This window comes from Zootoca vivipara, chromosome Z, assembly GCF_963506605.1.
Source record: "Zootoca vivipara chromosome Z, rZooViv1.1, whole genome shotgun sequence".
Lineage (NCBI taxonomy): Eukaryota > Metazoa > Chordata > Lepidosauria > Squamata > Lacertidae > Zootoca > Zootoca vivipara.
This window is the reverse complement of record NC_083294.1, coordinates 17,346,354-17,371,996: the sequence shown is the minus strand read 5'-3', so window position 1 is coordinate 17,371,996 and position 25,643 is coordinate 17,346,354. Positions and strand designations below refer to the sequence as shown.

The 25,643-nt window shown below is 49.2% G+C and overlaps 1 protein-coding gene across 1 annotated transcript in view; it reads right to left on the bottom strand.

Annotated features, from left to right (window-relative positions):
• Nucleotides 1–25,643, bottom strand: part of NOTCH1 (notch receptor 1) — an 87,339-nt gene that overhangs the window by 35,723 nt on the left and 25,973 nt on the right. The window contains exons 2-9 of the mRNA XM_060270314.1: nucleotides 16,538–16,800; nucleotides 16,079–16,417; nucleotides 11,132–11,254; nucleotides 10,305–10,538; nucleotides 9,981–10,136; nucleotides 8,669–8,854; nucleotides 7,218–7,331; nucleotides 2,980–3,093 (exon numbers count right to left, since the gene is read on the bottom strand). Of these exons, the coding sequence (XP_060126297.1) occupies nucleotides 2,980–3,093; nucleotides 7,218–7,331; nucleotides 8,669–8,854; nucleotides 9,981–10,136; nucleotides 10,305–10,538; nucleotides 11,132–11,254; nucleotides 16,079–16,417; nucleotides 16,538–16,800 (1,529 nt within the window). The remainder of the gene's footprint in view (nucleotides 1–2,979; nucleotides 3,094–7,217; nucleotides 7,332–8,668; nucleotides 8,855–9,980; nucleotides 10,137–10,304; nucleotides 10,539–11,131; nucleotides 11,255–16,078; nucleotides 16,418–16,537; nucleotides 16,801–25,643) is intronic.

The window sequence follows — 25,643 nt, the reverse complement described above, 5'->3', positions numbered from 1 at the left end:
GCAGGTGGGTTTCACTTGAGAAAGCATTCCAGAGGTTGGTGGGGCACAGCTAAAAGGACTCTTGTGGCCACCTTCTGAGCCTCCTCTCTCTAAGGGAGAGCCTGATCACAGAACACCAGTATGACCAGTCCTTACAGGAGTCATAGGTGGCTCTTCTCATTCCTGTGACCTTGAAGCTGGTTTGGAATCAGCGGCTGGTGCAGGAAGTGGAGGCCAGTCGAACTGCGCAACTCACCCCTGCAGGAGGCAGTGACAGCCACCAACCTGGATGGCTTTAAAAGAGGATTGGGCAGATTCATGGAGAAGGAAGAGGAAGAGGTTTATCAGCGGCTACTAGCCATGATGGCTGCACCCTTCCTCCACGGTCAGAGGCAGCAATGCTTCTGAATCCCATTTGCTGGAAACCACAGGAAGGGAGAGTTGCTCTTGTGCTCAGGTCCTGATTGTGGGCCACTGTGGTTGGTCACTCTGCAAACAGCATGCTAGATGGCCAGATCCAAGTGGCTCACTTTATGTTCCTATGTAATGGTCTGACTTAGCATGAGGCAGCTTCCTATACAGATGAGTTCCTGGGGAAGCCCCCACAGAGAGCCTGGGGCCCAGAAGCTGAACCAAACACACACCAAGTGCCCTTGAGCCCAGCAGCTAACAACCCCTTTGCCCGGCGGCGTGGCCAAGACATGGATAGGGGGACCCTAGCTGCAAAGGGAAGACAGCGCGTGGCAAGAGGATTTGGAGGGGAGGTTCCCTAACGATCAGAAGAAGGAGAAGGAGCCCCACCCCCCTCCCTACTGCCTCCCAACTGAATGCAAAGAGAGCCTGGCTTTGTCCCTGGGAGCGCACAATGGCTCCCCTTGCACAGACTACCCCTTTCTTCCTGCCTTTCGCAGGAGGCCAGAGGCAGCCTCTTTCCCCACTTCGTCTGCATGCAGCTCAGAGAGGCTGGCCTTGGAATCCAAAAGGGCAGGACCAGGAGGGGAGGGGGAGGTGCAAAAGGGGTGGGTGTGTGCGGGTTCGGCTGGGACAAACGGCTGCATGTACGGCTGCCTGTATGGAGGGATAATAGCAACTGAGAAGTGCCGGGAGACAGAGGAGGGAGGAGGACAAAAGCCCAGAGTGGGGGGGGGAGGAAGAGGGGTGGGGGGTGGGGTTGGAAGGAAGACAAAGTCAGGCTTTGACTGTTCCCCCCCTCCCCACAGGCCTCCCCCATCAACGAAATCCACATCTCAGCTTTTCATCCGCGAGACCAAGATGCTCATTAGAGACTGTTCAGCTGGAAGATTTTTAGCGGGAGGACCCCCACAAAAGCACCTCTGTTCACTGCTGCCGGCTCATGGCGTCGGCTTTGTCCCCAAACCTACTTGAGTTTCACTCATCAAGTGCGCACGGCCCCTGCTACCCCCCCCCCCAAAAAAACCACCCTGTGTGTATGTGGGTTTGGAAATGGCCTGTTTTTTTTGTTTTTGTTTTTGTATTGCTCCGTCCCCGCTTTCACCTTTGCGGGGAGGCGAGGGGCCCAAGAAGGAAGGAGGAGACCAAAGGCAAGGACCCCAACGGCTGGCACACAACATCCCCCTTCCCCAAGAATGTTTGGCTTTCAGCCGAGGTGAGGAGGGGGCTGCCTCCATTGTGTCAGGTGCTGCACAGAGCAAAACTCACAAGGAGTGGGGGAGGGAGAGAGAGAATGGAAACAGAGTCCAAATATTTTCCGGGGGGGGGGGATGCCGCCAGTTGTCGGTGCCAGGGACCCTGGCATTGCACCAGTCAATAATCAGGGTTGCTGCTCCTCCCCTCCTGAAAGCATTTCTAGGTTGCAAGCTGGACTGAGACCCATCTAGGCCTTTCAGAAACATCTGAGGAAGTGTCATGGTGGCATCTGCTTGGTATGCAAAAGGCCCCTGGGCTCAATCCCCACATTTATCTCCAGGTATGGCTGGAATATCTCCTGCCTGAAAACTCTGGAGTGCCATTGCTGCCAGCCAGTGTGGACTGAGCTAGAGGGACCAATGGCATCAGTAGAAGGCTGGTAAACTGCTGCCTCTCAGGCTACTGTCAGAGGCACAGAAGCAGGACTGAGGTTTATTTTAAACACACACAGACAAAGAGAGAATAGGCAGTAGGCCTGGCTTTACGAGCAAAGTGTGTGTTAGACTCATGTCTGATGAAATGCAGAAAAAGAAAAATTAGACACTACTCAGTGCAAACAATAATGAATTAGATGCACAAAGGGTCAGTCTCAGTATATGGCACCCACAACGTAACTATTTAACTCAGCCCTTCCGTCAGAACTATGAGGACTAGAATCTTACTTTATTCTTAGGGGAAGGGTCGGAGCTCTGTGGTATATAGCCCCTGGAATCTCCAGGTAGCCCTCTTCCAGTAAAAGCCCTTATTCACCTGGGGATATGGGCAATTTTAATGACACTGTTGTTAACAATGTTCAGTCCGTGCTTTACGGTGTGTGTGTTTTGTTTTACAATTCTTACTTGTTCCAACATTGTGTAACATTCTCTACTATGTTGTGCTATTTTGCATTACTTTGCAGTATACTTTGGAACTCCCTGCCTAGTGACTTCAGGCAACCACATTCACTGTACTCTTTCTGGCACCTGTTAAAAACATTTTTGTTTAGACAGGCCTAACCAGGTATTTAGAAAGTTTATGTAAGCTTTAGTTCACTGTGCTTTTAACCTTTAAAAAAGTTCTTAAATTATTGCTGTTTATTCTTCTTACTGATAATTTGTTTTAAGCATTTTTGTGCTGCACAGAAAGGTTTTGTTTTCAATCAAGGCATGTTACGAAATATATACTAAAGCACATTAGAGACTTTCTTTTAGCACAAAGCGATATAAAAGTCTAATAAATCAAATCCCTTTGCGTGCAATGAAATACATTATTTCCGCAATGGCCTGCCCCCTTGCCCCAGAATCCCCGCCCTCCAGAAGAGGTCAGAGATCCCACACCCCCAACCCTGCTTACCTTCAGTGCATTCACAGGTGTAGGCACTGGGGCCATCAACACACTTGGCACCATTCTTGCACGGGGTGCTGGCACACTCATCAATATCATATTGGCACAGGTGGCCATTGAAACCTGCCAGGAAACAAAAGAGGCTGAGCTTGGCCTGAGCACGGACTTCAGGATGGCCGAGACCCCTGCAGTGGTCACCCTCCTCCTCTCCCTTGCTGATAAGGAACAAGTATGGCTCCCACCTCTTCCACAGGTGAGAAGCCTCTTCTTGCCCAGTCACCTGTGACAAGTAAGGCATTCCTCTAGGTAACCAGAAAGGGAGACGGTAGGGGCTTTAGGAAAGGGGCTGTGGCTTTAGTGAGAGTGTCACTGCTTTGCATGCAGAAGGTCCCAGGTTCAGTCCCAGGCTGCATGAAACCACTGGAGTGTTGTTGCTGCCTGTCAGTGGGCACAATACTGAACTAGATACTAGAAACCTTGGCATAGGGAGGGCTCTTGTGCTTAGATCCTGCTTGCAGGCTTCCCATATGGGCATCAGGTTGACCACAAGTGAGAACAGGATGCTGGCATAGAGGGGCGCCAGTGGCCTGATCCAGCAGCCAGGCCCTTCTTAAGTTCGGTTTTAGTTCTACTCAAGGTAGACCTATTGGAAATTACGGGCATTCCTAACTTCAGTTTTCAATTATTCTACTCTTCAGTAGGGCTTCGCTGGCAACAACCCCTTTGTGCACATCTTTATCTAGTCAGGATGCAGTCCAGACACCCTGCTTGAATTTCCCAGTCACTTTTATTTTTAAAAAAAGGAGTACCCAAGGGACAGTCAGAGGAGTTGGGAATAAAAGCCAAAAAACCTTTTCTGTGAAATATCTTGATGAATAGGCTGTCATTATACACTTCACAGCTGCCTTCCCACAAACATCCTCAGCCCCAAAGTGGGGCGGGGGACGGGACGGACCCAGTTCGGGGCGGACAATTACGTTAACTCTTTTGATTTTCCATAAACTGGAGGGTAAAGCTGCATCCCCCCCCCATCCTCAATCCCTTAAAAATGTCCAGAAATGTGAAAATGCAAACTGACAGATGGGCATTGCCCCCCCCTTCCAAGATCTTGTCCTGTCTCTGGAAATCTTCTCTAGAGAGCGTAAAAAGCCTGTCATGGGGGCTTGGCTGCCCCCTTTTTTTCAGTTGCCCCACTTGGCACAGTGCCCAGGTGCGAAAGCGACAGCCAACTCTCTGCTGTCTCCAGCACCTTCTTAGTTACACATTTTGTTTCTGGGAAGTTTGCAGCACCGAAGCAGTAGAAATCTGCTCCACTTCACTACAGAAAGTCAATATGACTTCTCTCTCTCTCTCTCTCTCTCTCTCTCTCTCTCTCTCTCTCTCTCTCTCTCCCCCCCCCCCCCGGCACTCTCTGGCCACCATACATTTTAAGTAGACTGCTTTCCCCCAAGAAATCCTGGGAACTATAGTTTGTTCAGGGGGTTGAGTTGTTAGGCAACCCCCCGTATTCCCCTTACAGGGCTACAATTCCTAGAGCAGTTTAACCATCAATGCCTCTCCAAAGTGAACTCAGTAAACTGTAGTTCCGTGAAGGGAATACAGTAGAGGGGTTTCCTAGGAACTTTTAGCACCCTGAACAAACTGCAGCTCCCAGGTTTCTTTGGGGGAAGCCATGACTCTTCAAAGTAGAAACATAGTGCTTTATGGTGTGAATGTGGGGCTTTCTTCTCCCCCCCCTCTCTCTCTCACACACACGGACCCCTATGGGTTTTCACACACCCCTCCATGCACACAGAAACTCTTCCAACTGGACGCTGAAGGGTAGGGAACACCTTCAAACCCTCTTCTTGCTAGTAAATCGTGGCTTGTTGTGGCAACTACTCCACAACAACACTTGGGGTGCCAGCCCTCTGCATGGTGGGGCTCTGCTCTCCCTCCATTCAGCCCCCAAATCAAGTTTTTCAGGGCCTTCTCTCTCCATCGCCATGGAGACAGCTGCCTGGGGTTCTGAATGGGTGCTGGACTGGCTCTCCCTGAGAACATCTTATTTAGATCTACAGAGGAGGAGGAGGAGGAAAGCCCGGCCTCTCAACTTCAAAAAGCCCCCCCCAGCCCCATTTCATGGATTATCTGGCCCTCTCTCCCATTCTCTCATTCTGTTGACTGCAACACCTCATTTATATCCATCCAGCCTTCCTCTCATTCGGCCTCTCCCAGCTTCCCAGTGCTCCCCCTCTCCAAATTATTCCCCAACTTGGGGGGGGGGGCTTTACAAGTGCAAATCTTGTTCCTGCCATTATTTAAATTGATCCTCGCTCCCTCGCTTTCATTCTGTCTCCCAGATGAAGGAGGAAGTAGAGCTTGGCTTGAAGGTCTCTTTATGCTGAGAGGAGAGGTGTGTGCCTTTGCTGTTCTGAGTTGCACAAAAAGGGGGTGTCTTGAGTGGGGCAAAACAAGCCCCAAAGTAGCGGCCCCTTCTAATCAGCAGGGTAGAACCCCTAACCCCAGCCCTCAGCATCTTAGCTCTGCAAAAGTGGCACAGAGGCTTGTTGTGCAGCCGGTGTAACATAAACTTCAGCTATGTTTACATGGCAGTCTATTCCATGGGTAGGCAAATTAAGGTTCAGGGGCCAGATCCGGCCCAATCGCCTTCTAAATCCGGCCCGTGGACGGTCCAGGAATCAGCGTGTTTTTACATTAGTAGAATGTGTCCTTTTATTTAAAATGCATCTCTGGGTTATTTGTGGGGCATAGGAATTTGTTCTTTTTTTTCTTTTCTTTTCAAAATATAGTCTGCCCCCCCTGCCCCCACAAGGTCTGAGGGACAGTGGGCCAGCGCCCTGCTGAAAAAGTTTGCTGACCCCTGGTCTACTCCCTTCTCCTGACATTTCCCCAACTGCTAGTTTCCATGTTATATTTGAGCTTTCACACGATGTAAATCCACTTCCAGGAATATAGTGCAAGGCTGCAATCCCAGCACAGTTTATCCCACTTTCCTGAAGTTTCCCTAACTGCTGATTCCTGCATTATAGATGAGCTTTAACATGGCGAAGAAGCCACCTCTAGAAATCTAGTGGAATGTAGAGCAAGTTTTAACATGTATCTCTGTGTTACTTGCTTCCAGAAGAAAAGTCTGTTTGCAAATAACACAGAAATGAGTGTGAAACCTCCACTGTATTCTACTATATCTCTGGCTTTTATCACATGCGAAAGTTCAAAAATAACACAGAGGAAACGTCATGAAGGCAAAATAAACCACCAAGTGAATGCAACCTCTAAAAAGGTAACAGGATCCACAAAGGTCATTGGTGTTTTTTCTGTGGTCACAACTACTTACCCTGAATTATATTTGCCGTTAGGAATCTTGTAATGACAAAGCAATTTTACACACACACACACACACACACACACACACACACACACACACACCATATGATAAACTCAGCTTCTCCATAGGGCAGGCACTGAGCAAGAGCACAAAACCAGTCCTGTCTGCCTGAAGATGAGTGTGCCTGGGTGATTCCCAAGCTTCCCAGCCCACACTCCTCTCATCCACACATGACGTGCACACCAGGGCTCTGAGCACAACAGCACCATCCTTGCTAGCCATCCCCCAGCAACTGGCATTTAGAGACACAACACCTCTGATGCAGGGGGTGGGGGATCCTTCTGTCCTGAACACAGTGCAAATTCTGTCTGTGCAAGGCAGCTTTCTATTTAAACCTGCCCTTTATTTAGAATCACGAGGTCTAGCAATCTTACTTCCTTTTTTAAGGGAAAAAGCTACCAGTGGCATGGAGCTTCTGCTTTGCATACACAAGGTTCAAAACCCCAGGGTTCAACCCCTGGTGGCTTCTTTAGGTAAGGCTAGGAGACACCCCCTGCCTAAGGTAAACTGGACCTCTAGACCCAGAGGTTTCCTTTACTTACCAGGGCTAACAGCAGTGGCAGCCACCACCCCCTCCAACACTCCTTCAAAGACAGGGCAACCCACTTCTCAACACCACATTCCTCCACCTCAAATGCAGGCGTGGAGCCCCTTGGTACTGCCAGAATTAAGAGACATCAGAGGAGAAGCATCCAATTTCCCCCGAGCTGCCCACTCTGAGCGTATTTCAAACCTGCCAGCGAGGGTTGCCTCTGGGTGGTGGATTAACTGCAGCTCCGTTCTCACTACAAAGGCTTTGCACTGAAGGCGGAGAGATCGATGGCCCTCCACCCCCCACCCTACCCCACTCCAGTAGTACCTCTGGGGCACTCGCAGGCAAACTCATTGATCTTGTCCACACAGTTCCCGTTGTGCAGGCAAGGGCTGCTGGCGCACTCGTCTGTGTTGATCTCACAGTAGATGCCCTCGTAGCCTGAAAGGAGTTTCCCGACAAGGAAAGAAAAGGTAAGCCTAAAGGTGCTCCCTCGATGCATGCAGAGAGGACAGCACACCTATAGCAGAAAAAGCTTCGTGCCTCAAAGAGCCAGCAGCAAATGGCTCAAGCCGAACTTTGGCCAAGCCAGCTCCTCCTTTGGCTTTATGGTGGAGGAGAGACTCCTGGTTGCAGTGCATCAACACATATCAGGACTGCTCTTGTTCAGGATGTGATGCAGTGTGTGTGTGTGTGCGCGCGCGCATGCCTAAGCGGGGCTCTCCCACCCCCTTCCTTAACCAGCTGCAACACAACAGCCCTGCAGTGTTGCCAATGGGTCTTACTCTCTGGTATTTGCTGCCACCTTCCAACCTCCCACTCACTCCTGCAGCCCAGAAGGGAGGGGATCTGGGGTGCACCAAGGCAATAACTTTTTAAAAGGCTCTGAGCCTGTGCATCCAGACTAGGGTCAAAGCAGCTTGCTTGTTTCCTTGGCAGACCCTCTTAAACGTCCTAAAACCCAGGCACTCAAACACCAAAGCACCCTGTGTTTTAGGAGGCAGCTCCCTTACAAGTTGAATAATGTACACTCTTGAATGTGTAAATGCAGCCCAAACACCCAGAGTCTCTCCCAGATCTCAGAAGAGCATGGTGATCTGTTTCATGGGGTTCCCACCTGCCCCTCTTCCTAAGATCAGAAGGAAATGTCCTTCCCCCGTGGTCCCACCCTAGAGGGAGGCACAGCTTATGGCAACAAGAGACAGGGCCTTTTCAGTAGCTGCACCAACCTTATGACTTTACTTCACTGGTAGGGAAGAAGTCCAGGTGTTGCAACCGTCGAAGCAGAATATGCCCATAGACCACCTTTCTCCCAGGCATCAGGCTTCACACAGTGCAAGCACAAACTGATACACAAATAGGTTGTACCAGAGGCTGTTAATGTGCTGCTGGGCCACCAGCTCCCAGCATCATTCACAGGCACTGGCTATGCTGAGAGTCGGGTTTGATGCAGTGGTTAAGAGTGTTGACTAGGACCTGGGAGAGATCGGGGTTAAAATCCCCACCCACCCCAACTTGGCCACAAAGCTTTCCAGATAGGACCTTGGGAGCCAGTCACTGCCTCTTATCTTAAGCCCAACCTCACAGGGTTGTTAAATTAAATGAGGAGCAGAGGAAGAACCATGCATGCCACCTTGAACTCCTTCGGGGTGGAGTGGGGGAGAGAAGGTGGGGTTTCATTACAATTAGTGAATAATAAAGGGAGTTGGGAGTTCAACAACACCTAGAGCACACTGTTCGGGATACCCCCTGGGTGGTACATAGAACTGGACACTCACCTGGCATGCAAATGCAGTGGAAGACCCCAATCTGGTCCAGGCAGGTGGCATCATTCTGGCAGGGGTTTGAGGAGCACTCATTCACATCAATCTCACAGCGGGGGCCAGAGTAGCCTTGCTGGCACTGGCATTCGAAGGAGCCCTCTGTGTTGAGGCACTTCCCCGCATGCTCACAGGGGTTGGCACCTGTTGGGTTCAGAACCATTAAAAAGACCTAATCAGCATTCTATATTAGCCTTACTGGTTTCCCGAGTTTGTACTGAACTGTGTTAATTCTGTACTACTCCATTGTTCGCCTTTGCTTTATTCTATATGCTGTCGTGAGCTTTTCGATACGAGAAATATTGTTTACTCATTTGTAACACTGTTGTTGTCGTCGTCGTGAGATGCTCCGAGCTCGGCACTGCCATTGTGCTCCCCCCCCTTCCAGAAAGCGGCAAACAAATATTAAATCAAATCCAAATTGAACACACACAAAAAAAACACAGAGAAGAGAAGCAGTAGCTCCCAATGGAAGCAACACAGCATGGCCATGGATCGGGACCTCCCAGCCTGCACCTTTCTGGCTCCTGGGCTTGTCCTTCCGCAAACCCTCTGTTTGCATGTAGTCTCCTGAGCTGGGCTTCAGGATTTCACTGTACTCCTTGAGTATTTCTTATGATGACCTGCTCTAGCCATCTCCCTATTTTGGGGGATCCAAATGTTGCTAAATAATGCAGTGTTAACTCTGGGCAGAATCAATGTCCTTCCATATCCCAAGTGCTGTGGGACAGCAGGTATGCTGGCTCCCCTCTTTCCTTTAAGGTTATTATGCCCCTTTTAACTGTCAGGAGCTGGAATCCACAAAACACTGTATTTCCGTTCTGCAATTACTAAACTGGAGTTTGGCAGCAGAATAAATTTGGCCCCTTTGCTGACCAAGGTCAGTTCAACTTTATGTTACAAATCTAATGGAAGTGAAAAACATAAACAAAGGCATCAATGGCAGCTAAATTTCTATCGGTGAGAAAAACCCAACACCTGAAACCAAGAGAGAGTAACTCTGTCAGCTGGATTTCCAGCATTGCAGGGGGTTGGGCTAGATGTCCTTGGGGGGGGGGTCCCTTCAAACTCTACGATTCAAACTTGAGATTACAGTTGTTGTTGTTCTGCAGTTTGTTATCTGCTTTGCTCTGAAGTCCTTGTGTGAGGCATGCTTTTTTTAATTTCCTGTGTGTTGACTGTATTACGTTGGGTTTCACGCTAGAACAGACTACCCAGGTCCCTTTCCACTGGTTTCTCTCCCCGCCAAGTCCTCCCTGTGCCCACTTACCAAGCGAGCATTCATCCACATCCTGGTTGCAGGCAGGCCCCATGTAGCCAGAGGGGCAGGTGCAGATGGCCTTCCCAGTGACTGGGTTGGTGTCGCAGTTGGACCCATCATTGCAAGGGTTGCTGATGCAAGCATCGTTGAGGTGGCACAGCAGACCTGCAAGGAAACGGGCACAGGTGCTTAGAGAAGAATGCTTGCAGGGGGGCTCCAACCCTCCCTCTCTCAAAAGTGCCATGGCCACCCACCCCCAAGTGGAACCCCTGGTTTCGTGTACCAACGGGGGGAGGGAGCTGGGACCTTCCGTTCATCTCCCTCGATCCGCACCTGTCCGTCCGTGAGGGCACTCGCAGTAGAAAGAGGCCACGCGATCGTGGCAGGTGGCTCCCACGAAGCAGGCAGCGTTGGCGCAGTCGTCAATGTTCTCGCTGCAGTCCTCGCCTGTCCAGCCGTTGACACAGACACAGTTGTAGCTGCCATGGGTGTTGTGGCACGTGCCGCCGTTCTGGCAGGCATTGGGGATCAGTTGGCACTCGTCCACATCCTCTGCACAGTACTGGCCTGGAAGAGGTTCACAGAATCATAGAATTGGAAGAGTTGGAAGGGTCCCAAGGGGGTGGTCATCTAGTCCGCAGGAATCGCAGTGGGGCGGAGTAAAGAGATGACTTGGACATCATCTTTGCCCTCATTGTCAAAACCCAGCAAACTTATTTAACTTCTATAACGCAAGGTACTCAGTAACAATCGTGATCATTTTAAGAGTGGGTTGTTTACAGCTAAGTCCTATGCAGAGAGCTGACCTACTAAAATTTGGGTGACCTGACCGAGTCAAATTCACCCATTTCAATGGGCCTACTTTGAGGCGTAATGTGGGATAAGCCCCAGCAACATTATTAGTGGTAGCAAGAGCAACAACAACAATAAAATGGCAATAACAACACAAATATTGCGTATTTCATAAATTTCAACATAAATCTGTAAAGGTCTGCAAGTTCATTAAAATCTTGGCATCTTAGGTGTTCCCTATGAACAGAGAATGGATTGGAAGGGTGCAGTTGAGCCAGTCTTCAAACCCTGACCATGACCCTCCCTGGAGCCAAACCCCCACCTGTCCCCTTGTCCCCCACCCAAAGATCTTGGCCTTCATTCCCTACCTGTCCATTCAGGGGGGCACTGACAGTTGTAGGTGTTCACCCCGTCCACGCAGGTCCCCCCATTCTTGCAGTTGTTCCCTGGGCAGTCGTTGAGATTTTCCTCACAGTTCTGACCAGCAAAACCTGCCAGGTGTTTGAAGGTGGGGAAAGAAAAAGAAAAAGGGGAAAGGAAGAAAACATGTGTCAGACCTGGCTTTTAGCCCCCTCTGACAATGGGGGAGAAACAGCAGTCTCTGTTACTTAGTGGCAGAGGATGCAAAAGTGCTCAGCTTGCCGGAAACCCTCAAGCATATTCATCCAGTGCTTTTCCAGCTGCACTGGCTTGCGGTGGAGCACAGGGTCAGATTTAAGGTGTTGGTTTGGACCTTTAAAGCCCTTTGCGGCCTAAGACCCTTTTACCTACAGGACCGTGTCTCCCGGTATGCCCCACGGAGGACCTTAAGGTCCATAAATAGCAACACCCTAGAGGTCCCGGGCCCTAAGGAAGTCCGATTAGCCTCAACCAGAGCCAGGGCCTTTTCAACACTGGCTCCGACCTGATGGAACGCTCTGTCTCATAAGACCAGGGCCCTGCGGGATCTGATTTCTTTCCGCAGGGCCTGTAAGACAGAGTTGTTCCGCCTGGCCTTTGGCCTGGAACCAACTTGACCCCCTCCCCCACTTTCCTTTTTTCTTCTGTGATGGAACTCATATTTGGGGACTTCCCTGGCTTTTTTCTGGACTATGTAGGACCAGTCTGGATAGTTGGCCTGGTGAAGATTTGCCATTTTCTTCCCCAAACAGTTTTTGATTTGAGTTTCTATTGAAATGAGGCTGCATTTTAATGTTGTATTTAATCTTGGTTTTAAGCTGTATTTTAATCAATTGTTTTATATCCAGTGTTAGCCACCCTGAGCCTGGTCTTGGCTGGGGAGGGCGGGGTATAAATAAAAATTATTATTATTATTATTATTATTATTATTATTATTATTATTATTATTATAGATGCTGTCAAGCCTGACTTGATGTGAAATGCCGTCCAGTCTCATGAAAATATGGGTGCCCCATTAAAAAAAAAATAATACTGGGAAATTACCTTATATATTGGATTTGGGGCCTCCACCCTTGCTTAAGAACACAAGAAGAGCCTGCTGGATCAGGCCAAAGAGGGCCCAGCGCTGCATAGACTTCTTACAGTCACCAGCCATGTGCTTCCTTTGGGAAACCCTCAAGCAGAGCACAATAGCAACCCTGTCCTCCTGTAGGTTCCAGCAACAGCTATTCAGAAGCATTTATTGCTTCCAAATATGGAGGCAAAGCATCCCCAGCGTGCCTAGTAAACTCTCCTCTATGAATTTGTGTAAACCTATTTTAAAGTCATCCTAGTTGGCCATCGCTCCTTCTTGTGGAGGGTGAGTTCCACAGCCATAACTACGTGCTGCATGAAGAAGTCTGTTCTAAAAGAACACAAGCTTGCTTGTTTCTTCTCTTGGGGGGGGGGGGGCTTGAACCTTGATGGTTCAAATACAGCACACGGTGAACTGGATGCCACCCCTCGCTCTCCAGAGTGCCACATGTTGTGACCCTACTAATGGGATTCCACCCTTTTTTTTTCCTCAGCAGCGGCTCTTGATCTATATGGGAAGATGGTAGATGTAGTTCAACAACAATCTGGAGGGCCAAAGGCTCCACTCACATTTGTTCTTGGAGCATCACCATTTGTTTGTCCCCCCCCCCCAAAAAAAACTTAACTGCTGCACCCTGGAGGAACCAACACACCTGATTTGCATAAGACTATGTTTACATTCACTTTTGTTGTGAAGCCTGAGTAGCGAGACTCAGGTACAAGACTCTGCAGAAAAGCTGTGTGAGTATCTGGCCAAAGCAACCTGTTTCTACCTAAGCTCCCAAAAGAGGAGCTGTATAATAATTGGGGGAAGAGAATGCAATATGAAGTGTGTGTGAGATTCCAGTGCAGGAGGCTCCATCGCCCGGCGTCCTTCCATTCAGCACAGCAGGAAGACAGGGCCCAGAAAGGAAGGAACTGCACTGCACTTGGGGGTGGGGGAAGAGAATGGGACTGGTGCCACACAGACTCCGCCAACCACAGGGTTTTATAGTGGAAGGGCCCTGCCCGCTTCACCTCCTTTTAGCTCCCCGTGCCGTCCATGATGTAACCTGCTTTTCTCTTCCTGCTCCTGCTGCTCTCTCTCTCCTCCCCCAGCCCCGTGTGCAAGGAAATCCTCCTAGCATCTTGGCATTTGCAGCCTGAAACAAGGGGTCCATTTTTGCAACAGGAAGCTAAAAAGAGCCCTGCTGTGGCTGGGTCTGGCCAATGGTGCACCTTGCCCAGGCTCCTGTTCTCCCCGTGGCCAACCAGATACCGCCAAAGGGAAGAACACAAGAAGGACTCAGGAATAGGAGCAGCCGCAGAACTCTCCCCCACTTGTGATTTTCCAGCCGGCTGGCATTTGGATGCATACTCTGCCTCCTCCCAAGAACCAACTCCATCAAAGTCTGAAGGCTTTAACGTGACACAGCAATGGACTCAACGAGCCTTGCTCGTTTCCACGCAGCATGTATCTCCCACTCCCCAAACAAGAAGAGGAGGAGAAGGAGGGAAAAGGCAGGATCTTGTTTGATCGAGGAACCCTCCTCCTCTGCTCTTCATTGACACAGATTTCTCCAGCTGCCACCCTGTGTCCTCAACTCAGGGTGAAAGCAATATACTTGAGAGTATACTGTACAGTGAAGGAGCTGGAGAAGCAGGTTCTGCAAAGACACACACACACACACACCTAGAAGTGAAGCAACAGCTGTTTTGACTGCAGGCTGCAAGTCTTTTTTAACAAACTCCTACTTCCTATATGTACAATAGAAGCTGCCTTTTAATGAGTCAGACAAATGGCCCATTCTGTCCAGGACCTTCCTACACTGGCTGATAGTGGCAGTCTAGGTTTTCACGTGGGGAGCCTCCTGGAGATGCTGCTGGGGGCTGGATTTGGGACCTTCTGCACACAAAAAAGCAGCCCTCCCCCTAAAAATAAAGATTCCAGTCCTCATAGTTCTGAATGAAACAGGAACAAGTCAGACCAACAAGCCATCTAGCTCCATATTGTCTACACAGATGGCAGTGGCACTCCAAAGTTTCTAGAGGAGTCTTTCCCCACCCTTGCCCGGAGATGCCAACTGGGGATTGAACCTGGGACCTTCTGCATGCAAAGCAGGTATTCTACTACTGAGCTACAACTCAGAGAAGTTATTCTTTTCATGAAGATGCCATGATTGGAGGAAAAATAATGTCCCCTGCCTGAAATCCTGGAGAGCCACTGCTGCTGCCAGTCAGTATGGGCAATATGGAGCTAGATGGACCAATGTCTGACTTGTCACAAAGCTGTTAAATTGCTGCCTCTCTGGCTGCTGTTAAGAGGCACAGAAAGGGGACTGGGTGTTAAAAAAAAAAAGAAATGGAAAGAATAGGCAGCAGGTCAGACAAAAAGAAAAAAAGAAAAATTAGTCATTTGTGAATGCTAAAAAAGTAGGGCAGCTATGATAAGAGGAAGCCTGATTCAGACCTCTTTGTTACTTTTTGAACTCGTGCCTCTCCAAACTGATTAATCTTTCAAAGAATCCCAATTGACCAATCTAAGGATCAGGCAGCAAAGACACTTTGCAACTCCTTTTGAGCCTGTCCCAAGCAATTAATCAGCTGGAGAGGCACCAATGCTTTCAAACTCAAAGCAGCACAGCAGCACAGCAGCAGCAATAGGGGTCTTAGATAAAGTTAGCAGGCAGTTGGGATGGAAAAAACAACAGGGGAAGAGGGCTTTGTTTTTGAAGAGCCCGGCAGCAGCACACTCCTGTTGCGATAACTGACCCCTCTCTGCCCCTCCTGGGTACACGGAAGGATCTGGTTGCTGCCTGGGAAACTGACTGCACTGATACTGAGCAGCACTTTGGGTGGGGAGGAAACCTTTCCAAGGGACCTCTAGCTGCAGGTGTCAAGCCTGGGTGCCACAGGACAGGACCACTAGTAGCCAGGTTGCTAGCAGATGCCTTGCTAGAGGGGGCAAAGAAGCCCCTCTTTGCTCTGGGTCCACGTGGTTTGCATGGGCCATAAAGAGCTGCCGTATAGCAGTCGGGCAATTGGAATATTCTAGCTTTATATCCTTTGCACTGAGTGGCAGCAGTTCTCCAGGGTTCAAGGCAAGGAGATTGTACTGGGGGTTGAACCTGGGATCTTCTGCATGCAGAGCACTGACCTACAGCCCTCACCCCAAAATAAAACAGGATTCTGGCCCTCATGGTTCTAAGCAAAGGTCTGAATTAACCAGGTAGGGCTGCTATTAGTTAGTGTTGACAATGCTGAGCTGGTTGGACCAATGTCTCGGGATTGGGCAGCTTCCTATACAGTATTTCCACTTAATTCAGCACTTTGGTTCACAGCTGCCAAGTCTCCCGTATTCCCCGGGAAACCCCCGTTTTCCCAGCCGTTTCCTGCTGGCAGCCCGGATTTTAAAAAACCCCAGTAAATCCCCCGGATTCTTACCACCCCGGGGAGGCTCCTTCTGCACATGTCTAGAGTCTCTGGACATGCGCAGAAGCAATTTCTGGCGCTGCGGCCATTTTGGAAATGGGCAGAGCATGCGTAGAAGCAACTTCCAGTGCCGCTCTGCCCAGTTCCAAAATGGCCACAGCGCGGCTTCCGGTGCTGCACCGCGCCGATCCCGGATTTTTCAATCTGGGAGTTGGCACCTATGCTTTGGTTCAGAACTCTTGAGGACTAGAAACTCCTCTCCACAAACACCTGGTGAAGGGCTGGAGCTCAGTAGGAGCCCCATCCCCTGGCTCAGCAGAAGGCAGCTTCCTACGTATCCACCCCCACCAAGGGCTCGCGGCCACTAGAAGCCAAGGAGGAAAGGCAGCTTCAAGCCGCCAGCAAGAACCGGGCAGTGCTCCCATCCATACCTGGCAGGCAGGTGCACTCGTAGGTGGTGTCTCCGGTCTGCCGGCAGGTGCCTCCGTTCTGGCAGGGCGAGGGGTTGCAGGGGACGTAAAGGTGCTCGCAGTTCTGCCCTGTGTAGGCCTGCCTGCACTGGCACTGGTAGGAGCCCACCACGTTGAAGCAGGTGCCGCCGTTCTTGCAGATGGCAGGGGAGCGGCTGCACTCGTTGGTGTCCTCCTTGCACGTGGCCCCATGGAAGCCCGGCGGGCACTTGCACACGTAGGTCGATTCGAAGGGCACACACTGCCCACTGTTGGCACAAGGGTTGGAGGCGCAAGGGTCTGCCTGCTGGCATGTTTTGCCTAGGGAAGGGGCAAACACAGAACATGAGCTTCCTTTAGAGAAACATTCTGCAGCCCAACTGAGTTGGGACTGATAATAACCTGGGATTTCTGGTGCTCAAAGACTTGCTGCCCGCTTACCTGACCACCCCGGAGGGCAGCGGCACTTGTATTCCGTCAGCGTGACAAGGTCGCAGCTCCCTCCATTGTGGCAGGGGCTGCTGAGACACGCGTTCTCCTCAGGAGTAAGGCACAGCTTGTCAGTGTAGCCTAGGTGGCAGGCACAGGTATACTCGGCCACGTTGCCACGGACGAAGGGCTGGCAGGTGCCCGCATTCTTGCAGGGGTAGCTGAGACACGGGTTCTGCAGGTGGCACCGGCTGCCCACATGAGAGCTGGGGCACCTAGAGTGAGGAAGAAGGGGACACATCAGGACTAAGGAGAGTGGTGGCATGGCAGCATTTACCCAAAACAGCAAACCTCGATGGTTACATTGCACCTCCATTGCCTCTGAATGCCAACTACAGGCAGTGATTAACATTTGAAGTAATGAGTAAGAAACTGCTAAAGAGGAATTGAATGGGAAATCAGTTAGGAGGGATCTGGGGAAGTGCAAGAAACAATGGTTGGAAAGGTAAAAGAAAGTTAAAATGAGTATTTGGATATTTGTTTTAATGTATTTCTACTTTCATGTTTGTTGTATTTTTTGGTGTGCTTTATGTCTTTTTCTTATGTATTTTTATGCATTATTCTTTTAATATCTGTTGTTTATGTATAAAACCAATATAAAATATTAAAAAATGAATGTCAAGTACAGGAGAGGAGACTGCAGTTGCACTCAGAACACATCAGTATTCGAAATTCCCGAGGTGCATTTTGCTACTGGCGCAGGTCCAATTGCAACTACCTTTATGTGGAGATTTCTGGGTGCAAGGTTGGCAACCACAATTTGCCTTAGTCCAAACCTTTGCCTTAGTCCATAGTTAATACCATTTCCGCTGTGTTGTGTTTCTCCTTCTTGTATACTGGGACAAAGGGATTGTTGTAGAGCAAGCTATAGTCAAGCAATGTAGCTGAGATCATAGAATCGTAGAGTTGTAGTGTTGGAAGGGACCCCGAGGGACATCTAGTCCAACTCTCTGACAAATAAGACACTCCACTGTAGTGACCACAACCTAGGTTTAAAGGTGACCATTGGCGCCTAACTTATATATCTAACACTGCTTCCCATTGGGGCACCTGGTTAACCAACATGAAGGTTGGATGCTCCCTTTGGTCCAATCTAGAAGGGCTCTCCATGTGGAGGTCTACCATAAGAGCAGAACCTCCATCCCCAGGGGCAGTCTAGCTCTGAATACCAGTTGTTGGGAATCACGAGTGGGAAAGGTTCCTGTGGGTTTCCCGTAATGGGCATTTGGACATCCACTGTGAGGATAGGGTGCTGGGGGGTCCCTTTGGCCATATGCAGGATCTAGCAATGGATACTCAACTGATAGTAGGAGATCTTCCACGAGACTTTTCCCAACATGTTTTAGGTACCTCAGCAATCCATACAATGCTCAGGGCAACTGGTTGGTGGGGCTGATTCAGCCCATCCCAGCATTCCGCATGTATAGCATGAAGGGGTTGTGCCCCCAAACTATCACTTCCTGCAGCCCATGTCTGCAATTGACCCCTGCCACCTGAAAAAAATGCCCTCTCATTTTCAGGACAGGACAGGTAACCTGTTTATTCCACAAGGCCACAACAGGCTTTTTGTTACCTCTTGTCACACATTTGTGGGTTTCTCTTGGATTTATAGCCCATCCCATTCAAAAGGTTCTAGGTGCGAAGCAACACATTTAAAAACAGCTGAATAAACTGTTACTGGGGACACAATAAGATGAAAGAAGGCAGGCAGAGCCTCAAGGCTGTAAATGTTTAACAGTCCTGCCAGATTCCATTAAAAGCCCACTGCTTCTCATCTCCCACAGTGGCTAGACAGATGCTTCTAGGGAGTCCTCAGACAGGGCAGAAACTCAACAGGCTTCTTTGCTTCCCACCGGCCCAGTAACTGATCCTTGGAGGTAGACTGCCTTGGAATGCAGAGGTTCCACTGAGCTATCATAGCTCATAGCTGTGAATAAATGTGTCCCCCTCCTTGAATTTTGTCCAGCCCACTTTTAACAACTAGTGGCCCTTATGTCCTGCGGAAAGCAGCCATCTCACAATTTGCACTTGCCCCCAGACTTGCTGCAAATCAATTCCACTGAATGACTCCTGGGTTCTGATGTTATGACAAGAGACAGGGGTCACTGCACAAGATAAAGGCAGGCTTCCCACTGAAGTGAAACTCAATCCCCTGGGTTTTTAAATCACAAACTACCCAGCTCCTGCAAAGACCTGAGCTGGAGAATCACAAGCAATCCATCATCTGTCCAAGCCTTCCACAGCCCATGGGAACCCTTTTTTCACATGCACCTTAGGCACCCCTTTCACACCCTGGCTACACACTCCCACCCCCCAATGCCCATGAACCACCTGCCCCAACTCCTCCCAGAGCCACCGAGGGAGCTATAAATCTCCCAGCCTTCAAAGAGGCAGCTCCAAAGATCAAAGAGCCATCCCTAAGAAATCACACCCTCTTTTGCTGCTGGACTAGATGGGCCATTGTCCTGATCCAGCAGGCTGTTCTTACGTTCTTATGCAATAGAAGTCAAAGAGCGAGGGGCCCACTCTGCGCTTGTCAACAGGTAAAGTACCGGTAGCACCCTTACTAATGCCCCCATCCCTATTGGGTGCACAACCCTCGAGACAACTGCTTCGCTGCTGCCTTCAACTATAAGCTCCCTTCCAAAAGTTGTTACCTACAGCTAAAAGGGCAGGAAACAAGGCTCCCCCCTAAATGCAACATATGCCAGATTATCTCAGTGTGAGGGCGCTTCCATTTTTATTTTCTCTCCTTCCTTCAAAAAAAATAGAGACATCCTAGCAGCAAACACACCCATCCATCAAGTGGTCACTGGCAGAGCCATCTGTTACCAGAAGCCAAAAGGGCCAGCTCGTTAATAAAAGAGAGAGACCCTAAACAAAACAAGGCAGCATGTGACACAAACACATATGGGCCGGAGGAAGAGGCAGATTTGCAGATGTGAATATTCCATGGAAAAGATGCTCTGAGATTCCAGAAAGCTACTATCATTCTTTTAAACCAGGAGAAAGTCTTTCAGTAGAAAAATCCTGTGCACCCCTTATCTTTCTTGTGGCCCAAAGTTTCAGTGCTTTGGAGAAAGGAAGGTATTTTAAGGATAGCCTAACAAAAAGGTGGCAGTTTCTTTTCCTGCAGAGGGCTTCAGTGGTGATGTGGGCTGGAATTCTGGAGAGTCGAGCACAGCCCTGCAATATAACCATTGCAGCGTTATCCCTGGTGTGACTGAGAGGATGGAGAAATACTCCAGAGTCCCCATCTCTAATGTGGGCATTACATCATGTGCAAAAAAAAAAAATAAGTTCTAAACGTTATTTAAAAAGAGCAACCAGTCTGTATGCAAGCACCTTCTCAAGTACCAACCACCTCGGACCCTGCAATTGTCTAGTGAGGGCTTGTTGGGAGCTGCTTAGTTGGTGCTGACCTGTGACTGGGCCTTTTCAGCGATGGCTCCCCAGCTGCAGAATGCCTGCCCTAGTGGGATGCAGCTGTCTCCATCATTATAAGCTTTTCAGGAAGAAATTGAAAACATTCCTGCTTACCCCAGCCATTAGGAGGCAGAAGACAGCTGCTCCAGGAAGCCTCATGCTAATAGGATGGAAGGGTATTTTTTTAACTGAAGTTGTTTTTAGAATAATTTTGCTTTGGTTTTAAATGGTTTATCTGTTTGCCACCCTGGGCTCCCTGGGGAGGAAGGACGGGGTATAAATTGAATTAAACAACTACCATCACCACCAGTACGAGGCCTCTCCAAGCAATTCAAGTGCTTGGTTTGGTCTGAGTGGGGCAATTTAATATTCCTGCCTCTGGCCTGGGTGATGGACTACACTGCTGGGCTGTTCTGAGCAACTCTCTTAGAAACACAGCATTCCTACCTGCAATGCTGGCATAACAGAACTACACTACAGGGCTGTCATAGATGGCTCTCTTGCCCCAAGAGTGCAATGGACAACATGGCAGGAAGACTATGGGCTCCTCTCTCAACTTTAGCCTAACACCCTGCAACTGAAGAAGATGGAGAGGAGGGCCAGGCCTCTCAGGACTGTTGTGAAGATAAAATATGGAGGAGGAGACCCACATACACCAGCTTGAGCCCCTTGAAGGGAAGAAGGTGGGTTAAAAATGCAATAAAAAGATAATAAATAAATCCACCGGATTCAGGACATAGAAGCCAATTCTGGTTCAGAGGCTGAACTTGGCCCTTTCCAAGTGAAACTCTGCCTGTATGGTAGGGAGTAAATAGAAAAGGTGTCCTGTGTACCATAATTCCCCTCTTTCTTTTCCTTTTTTTCCGCAAGGCTGGTTACATGAACAACCCAAAGAGTTCAAAGGCGGCAAATGAAGGCCCATCCTGTGCCACAGATGCCCGAACAAAGGGCCAGGAGACAGGTGGGTTTGTGCTAGCCAGGTGTTGACAGGGGCTGTCTTGGGAATATCCCTTTGATTACAATGATGGCGATTATTATTAAGAAGCGCCCTGTGTCTGGATTCTGGAAAGAGAGAGGGAGGGAAAGTTCCCTCTCTCCTTCTCCTCACCGTTCTCAACTCCCTGCACACACACCCCAAATCTAACTTTGCCACGACTCTGCCATCCTGCACAAAGAGGACTGCAGCTGGCTCCAGCCCCAGCCTGCTCTTGCATTCATGGAGAATAAGCAGCACGTTACACAGGGGGATGGGATGTAGCAAAAGTGGCACAACATGGAAGGGCAGCCTTTTGAGGCACAGCCCATTCTCCTAGGGCAGCTGCAGGGTGAGTGCCAAGAACTTTCCCCGCTGCCACCCACAAATCACCGTGTGGGGTGCTGGAGGCATTTCAGGCAAAAACTGGTACCCACCAATTTAGCCCCACAGCCAGTGTAGTCTATGGCCAGGAGTGATGGAGTCATCACCCAGCAACACCTGGAGGGCAACAGATGCCCCTCACCCACTAAAACCTCCTCTACCCACCCAGAAAACCATGCTGGTCATTTGCAACCTAAGATTGCTCAAGGCCCCACAGGCTCAACCCCTTGCAGCATCTCCAGGGAGGGTTGCGAAAGTCTCGTTGCCTGAAACGGCCCCTGAGAGATACTGCTGCCGGTCAGTGTTGGAAGGACTGAGCTGAAATAACGATGGTTTGACTTGACACAAGCGCAGCTCCCCCTGTGTCCTTGCACTGCTGCTATTATGGGGCTTCAAAAACTGCTCGGCTTTGGGTGGTCCACATTCAATTCAACACTTTGAAGACCTGGGAGGCCAAAATGTGTCCAGATGATATCAATAAAAACACCGGGGGGGGGAGCAAAAACAGCAAGGCAGGAAGTAGGTCAGCAGAACCAGCTGATCCAGAGGGAGCAAGGAAACCAAACCCCCAAATGTCCTTCATGCAAATGGAGAGAGCAAAGGAAGGAGGCAGCCGGCAGCCATCCATTCCTCCTCCAGCTCCACACAAGCTCCCAAGCTCCCATTGTTTGGGGTCCTTGTGTTTGTGAGAATCCGAGGACATTTCAAGTTAATGAGATGGCATGAGCCAGGCCCAGTGAAAAGTGGGCATAACAGAAAGAGAAGGAGGAGGGGAAGAAGGGGAGGGGGGGAGGAAAAAAAGGAAAGCAGGGCATCTGCTGGGCAGACAAAAGGGTGCCAGGAGCAGGTGCGCATGTTAATTAGAGGGTCAGAGCAGCTGCTCTCCCGCTCGCCAGCCAATGTGCTGTTCCAGAGGACCGAATGCTGCAGGGAAGGGGGAACTGCAGGGGGCTGGGGGCACGCACACACACACACACACACACACACACACACACTGCTCTGTTAGGGAATTCAGCTGCCTGCTTTGGCGCTGCTGACGGGAAAGGCGCCAGCGAGATGGAGGCACAGGGGAGCAATGGAGGCATCCCGAGGATGGCGGCTGCAGAGTTGCTGCTGCATGTGTGGCTACCAGCGGCTGAACCCTCTGGCACTTCCCGCGGCGGCTCCCTCTCTTCCTTCTCAAAAGCTCAGATTGGAGAAGCAAAGCATCCCAAATGCATGGCGCTGGCATTAAAGGGTGTGTGAAGTGTGAGATGTTTGTGAGTTGTTTAAGGGAAGAGGGAAGTAGCAAACTTCCTTATTTCAGCAGCCCACAGCTGGGTATCTGGCTGCATTGGGGCCAACCAAAAGAAGTCACATAAACAGTTGAAGGTCCCAACTTCCCCTGAACTCCTGCTTGCATAAGTTCATGCAGCGAACATCTGAACTATGGAACTCCCTCCCGCAGGAGGCAGTGAAGGGCACCAGCTTGGATGGATTTAAAGAGACTCATGGAGGAGAATAAGGCTAGCAACGACTATTAGCCATACTGTGCTCCCATGGTCAGCGGCAACAATGCTTTTGAATAGAAATTGCTGGGGACAACAGGAGGGAGAGTGCTTTTGGGCTCAGCATGCTCAGGCCCTGCTTGCACATTTCTCTGGAATCTGGTTGGCCACCACGAGAGGAGGACGCTGGACGAGGTGGGCCATGGGCCTAAGCCAACCGGAACCCTCTTAGGTTTCTCCTCCACTGTTGGAGGCAGTACGCCTCTGAATACCAGTTGCAGCAAACTGCAGGAGGGGAGAGTGTTGCTCTTGTTCTCAGGTCCTGCTTGTGGGCTTCCCATAATGGGTATCTGGTTGCCCCTGTGAGAACAGGATGCTGGATTACATGGGCAACTGGCCTGATCCAGCAGCCAGGCTCTTCCTTATACAAATGCTGGCTGCCTGATAAAGAGTTCTGGAAGTCTCAAAAGCTTGTCACATTGCTTAAACGACTTTTTGGCTGATACTATCTTACTGTGGACACTTGACGGTCCCTCTCCGGACCGGCTCGGTTCCACAGATGTTGCCTGTGCAGCACCATGCCAGCCAGCAGGGCTCGCAAATCATGCTGTGCGCAACGTCTGGGAGTGATTTTGCTCTTCTACATTTCCCACGAACTTTACTAGTAAGGAAAATTGCCTCATATTTGTGAGCCACTTGCAGGAAATGCTCTCATGTCTTTACAAATAACAATGAAAAAAAAATACTTTGCCTCGGTAATGGACTGGATGAGAGCCAACAGACTGAAACTCAATCCAGATAAGATTGAGGCACTGTTAGTGGGTGGTTCCCTAGACCAGATGGGTGGGAGATCGCCTGCTCTTGATGGGGTTATACACTTCCCCTGAAGGAGCCGAATATGCAGCTTGGGGGTACTCCTGGATCCTTTGCTGTGGTGCAAGGCTCAAGTGGCCTCAGTGGCCCAGAGTGCCTTCCATCAGCTTAGGTTGGTGGCCCAGCTACGCCCCTATCTGCACAGGGATATTCTAACTACTGTTGTATATGCTCTGGTAACCTCAAGGTTAGGTTACGCAATGCATTATACGCAGGGTTACCTCTGAAGATGGTTCAGAAACTTCAGCTAGTGCAGAATTCACCAGCCAGGTTGCTCACTGGAGCACGACGGTTTGAGCATATAATATTACACAGATCCTGGTCCAACAGCACTGGCTATCAATTTGTTTCCGGGCCCAATTCAAAGTGCTGGTTTTGACGGCTCAGGACTGCAATACCTCAAGGACCGCCTCTTTCCATATGAATTTACCTGGACCCTGGGATCCTCTTCTTTGTGTGCTTCCTCCCCGGGAGTCGCAGAGGGTGGCAACACGAGACTGGGCCTTCTCTGCAGTGGCTCCCCATCTGTGGAAAGCTCTCCCAGGGAAGTTCACCTGGTGCCTTCATTATACACCTTTAGGCACCAGGCAAAAATGATCTTTTTAAACCAGGCCTTTGGTTGATTTGTTTGACATCCTATGCCTTTTTAAAAGGTGGGGGGGTTTTTGGTGGAGGGGTTATTAAATATTAAATATTTTCTGGTTTTATATATTTTGATCTTGTTCTGTAAACTGTCCTGAGCCCTCCAGGTATAGGGTGGTATATAAATTCAATAAATCATAATAATAGTAATAGTAATACTGTAGACATCATTGGAGGTGCAAATCCTTGCAAAATCCAAGTAGTTTGGGTTTAGCCAGACTAAGAATCCAGGGGACAAAGACTCTCTTAGCAACAATCATTAAAAAAACAATAAACGCTTGCAAAGCTACCCTCTATACTGCAAGTATGACTAGCAACAATTACAATCCAGCAGCTTTAATTTTATGATATTATATTCTCTTATTTATGATGGTTAATAAACTACTTTCCCATCCACACACTTTTTTAAAAATCACTTGTTTCTTCCCCATTTTCTGTAGTCATACCTCCATTTAAGTACACTTCGGTTTGAGTACTTTAAGTTTAAGTACTCCGCGGACCCGTCTGGAACAGATTAATACACTTTCCATTACTTTCAATGGGAAAGTTCACTTAGGGTTAAGTACGCTTCAGGTTAAGTACGGACTTCCAGAACCAATTACACTCATACCTTGGGTTAAGTAAGCTTCAGGTTGAGTACTCTGCGGACCCGTCTGGAACAGATTAATCCACTTTCCATTACTTTCAATGGGAAAGTTCGCTTCAGGTTAAGTACGCTTCAGGTTAAGTACAGACTTCCGGAACCAATGGTGTACTTATACCGAGGTATTACTGTATTGGGCTGCCATCAGGTCAAACCATATTTGAATGCTGGTTTTAAATGTGTTTTAATTTATGTGTTTTAATTATTGTTCTTACCTAGTTTATTTTTATTGCTTTGTATTTATTATGATGACACTTCTAAAATGTTGGAAGCTGTCTTGAATGCCAAATAGGGAGAAATGTTCGATATAAGTACATTATGCAAAGAAAGAAATACAGTAGGACGATAGCTCAGTTGGTAGAGCATGAGACTCTTAATCTCAGTGTCATGGGGTCGAGCCCCAAACTGGGGAAAAATATTTCTGCATTGCAGGGGGTTGGACTAGATGACCCTTGTGGTATCATCCAACTCAACAGTACTATTATTCTTTCCCCTCCCTCATTCCCTACTGGAATGTAATGCGGTTTGGCTTAAAACGAAAACAATTAACACCTGGATCTACTGAATGAAATTTGTCCCATATAGACATTTAAATTAAAATGCATTGAATCTCTCCACAGACAGGAGGAG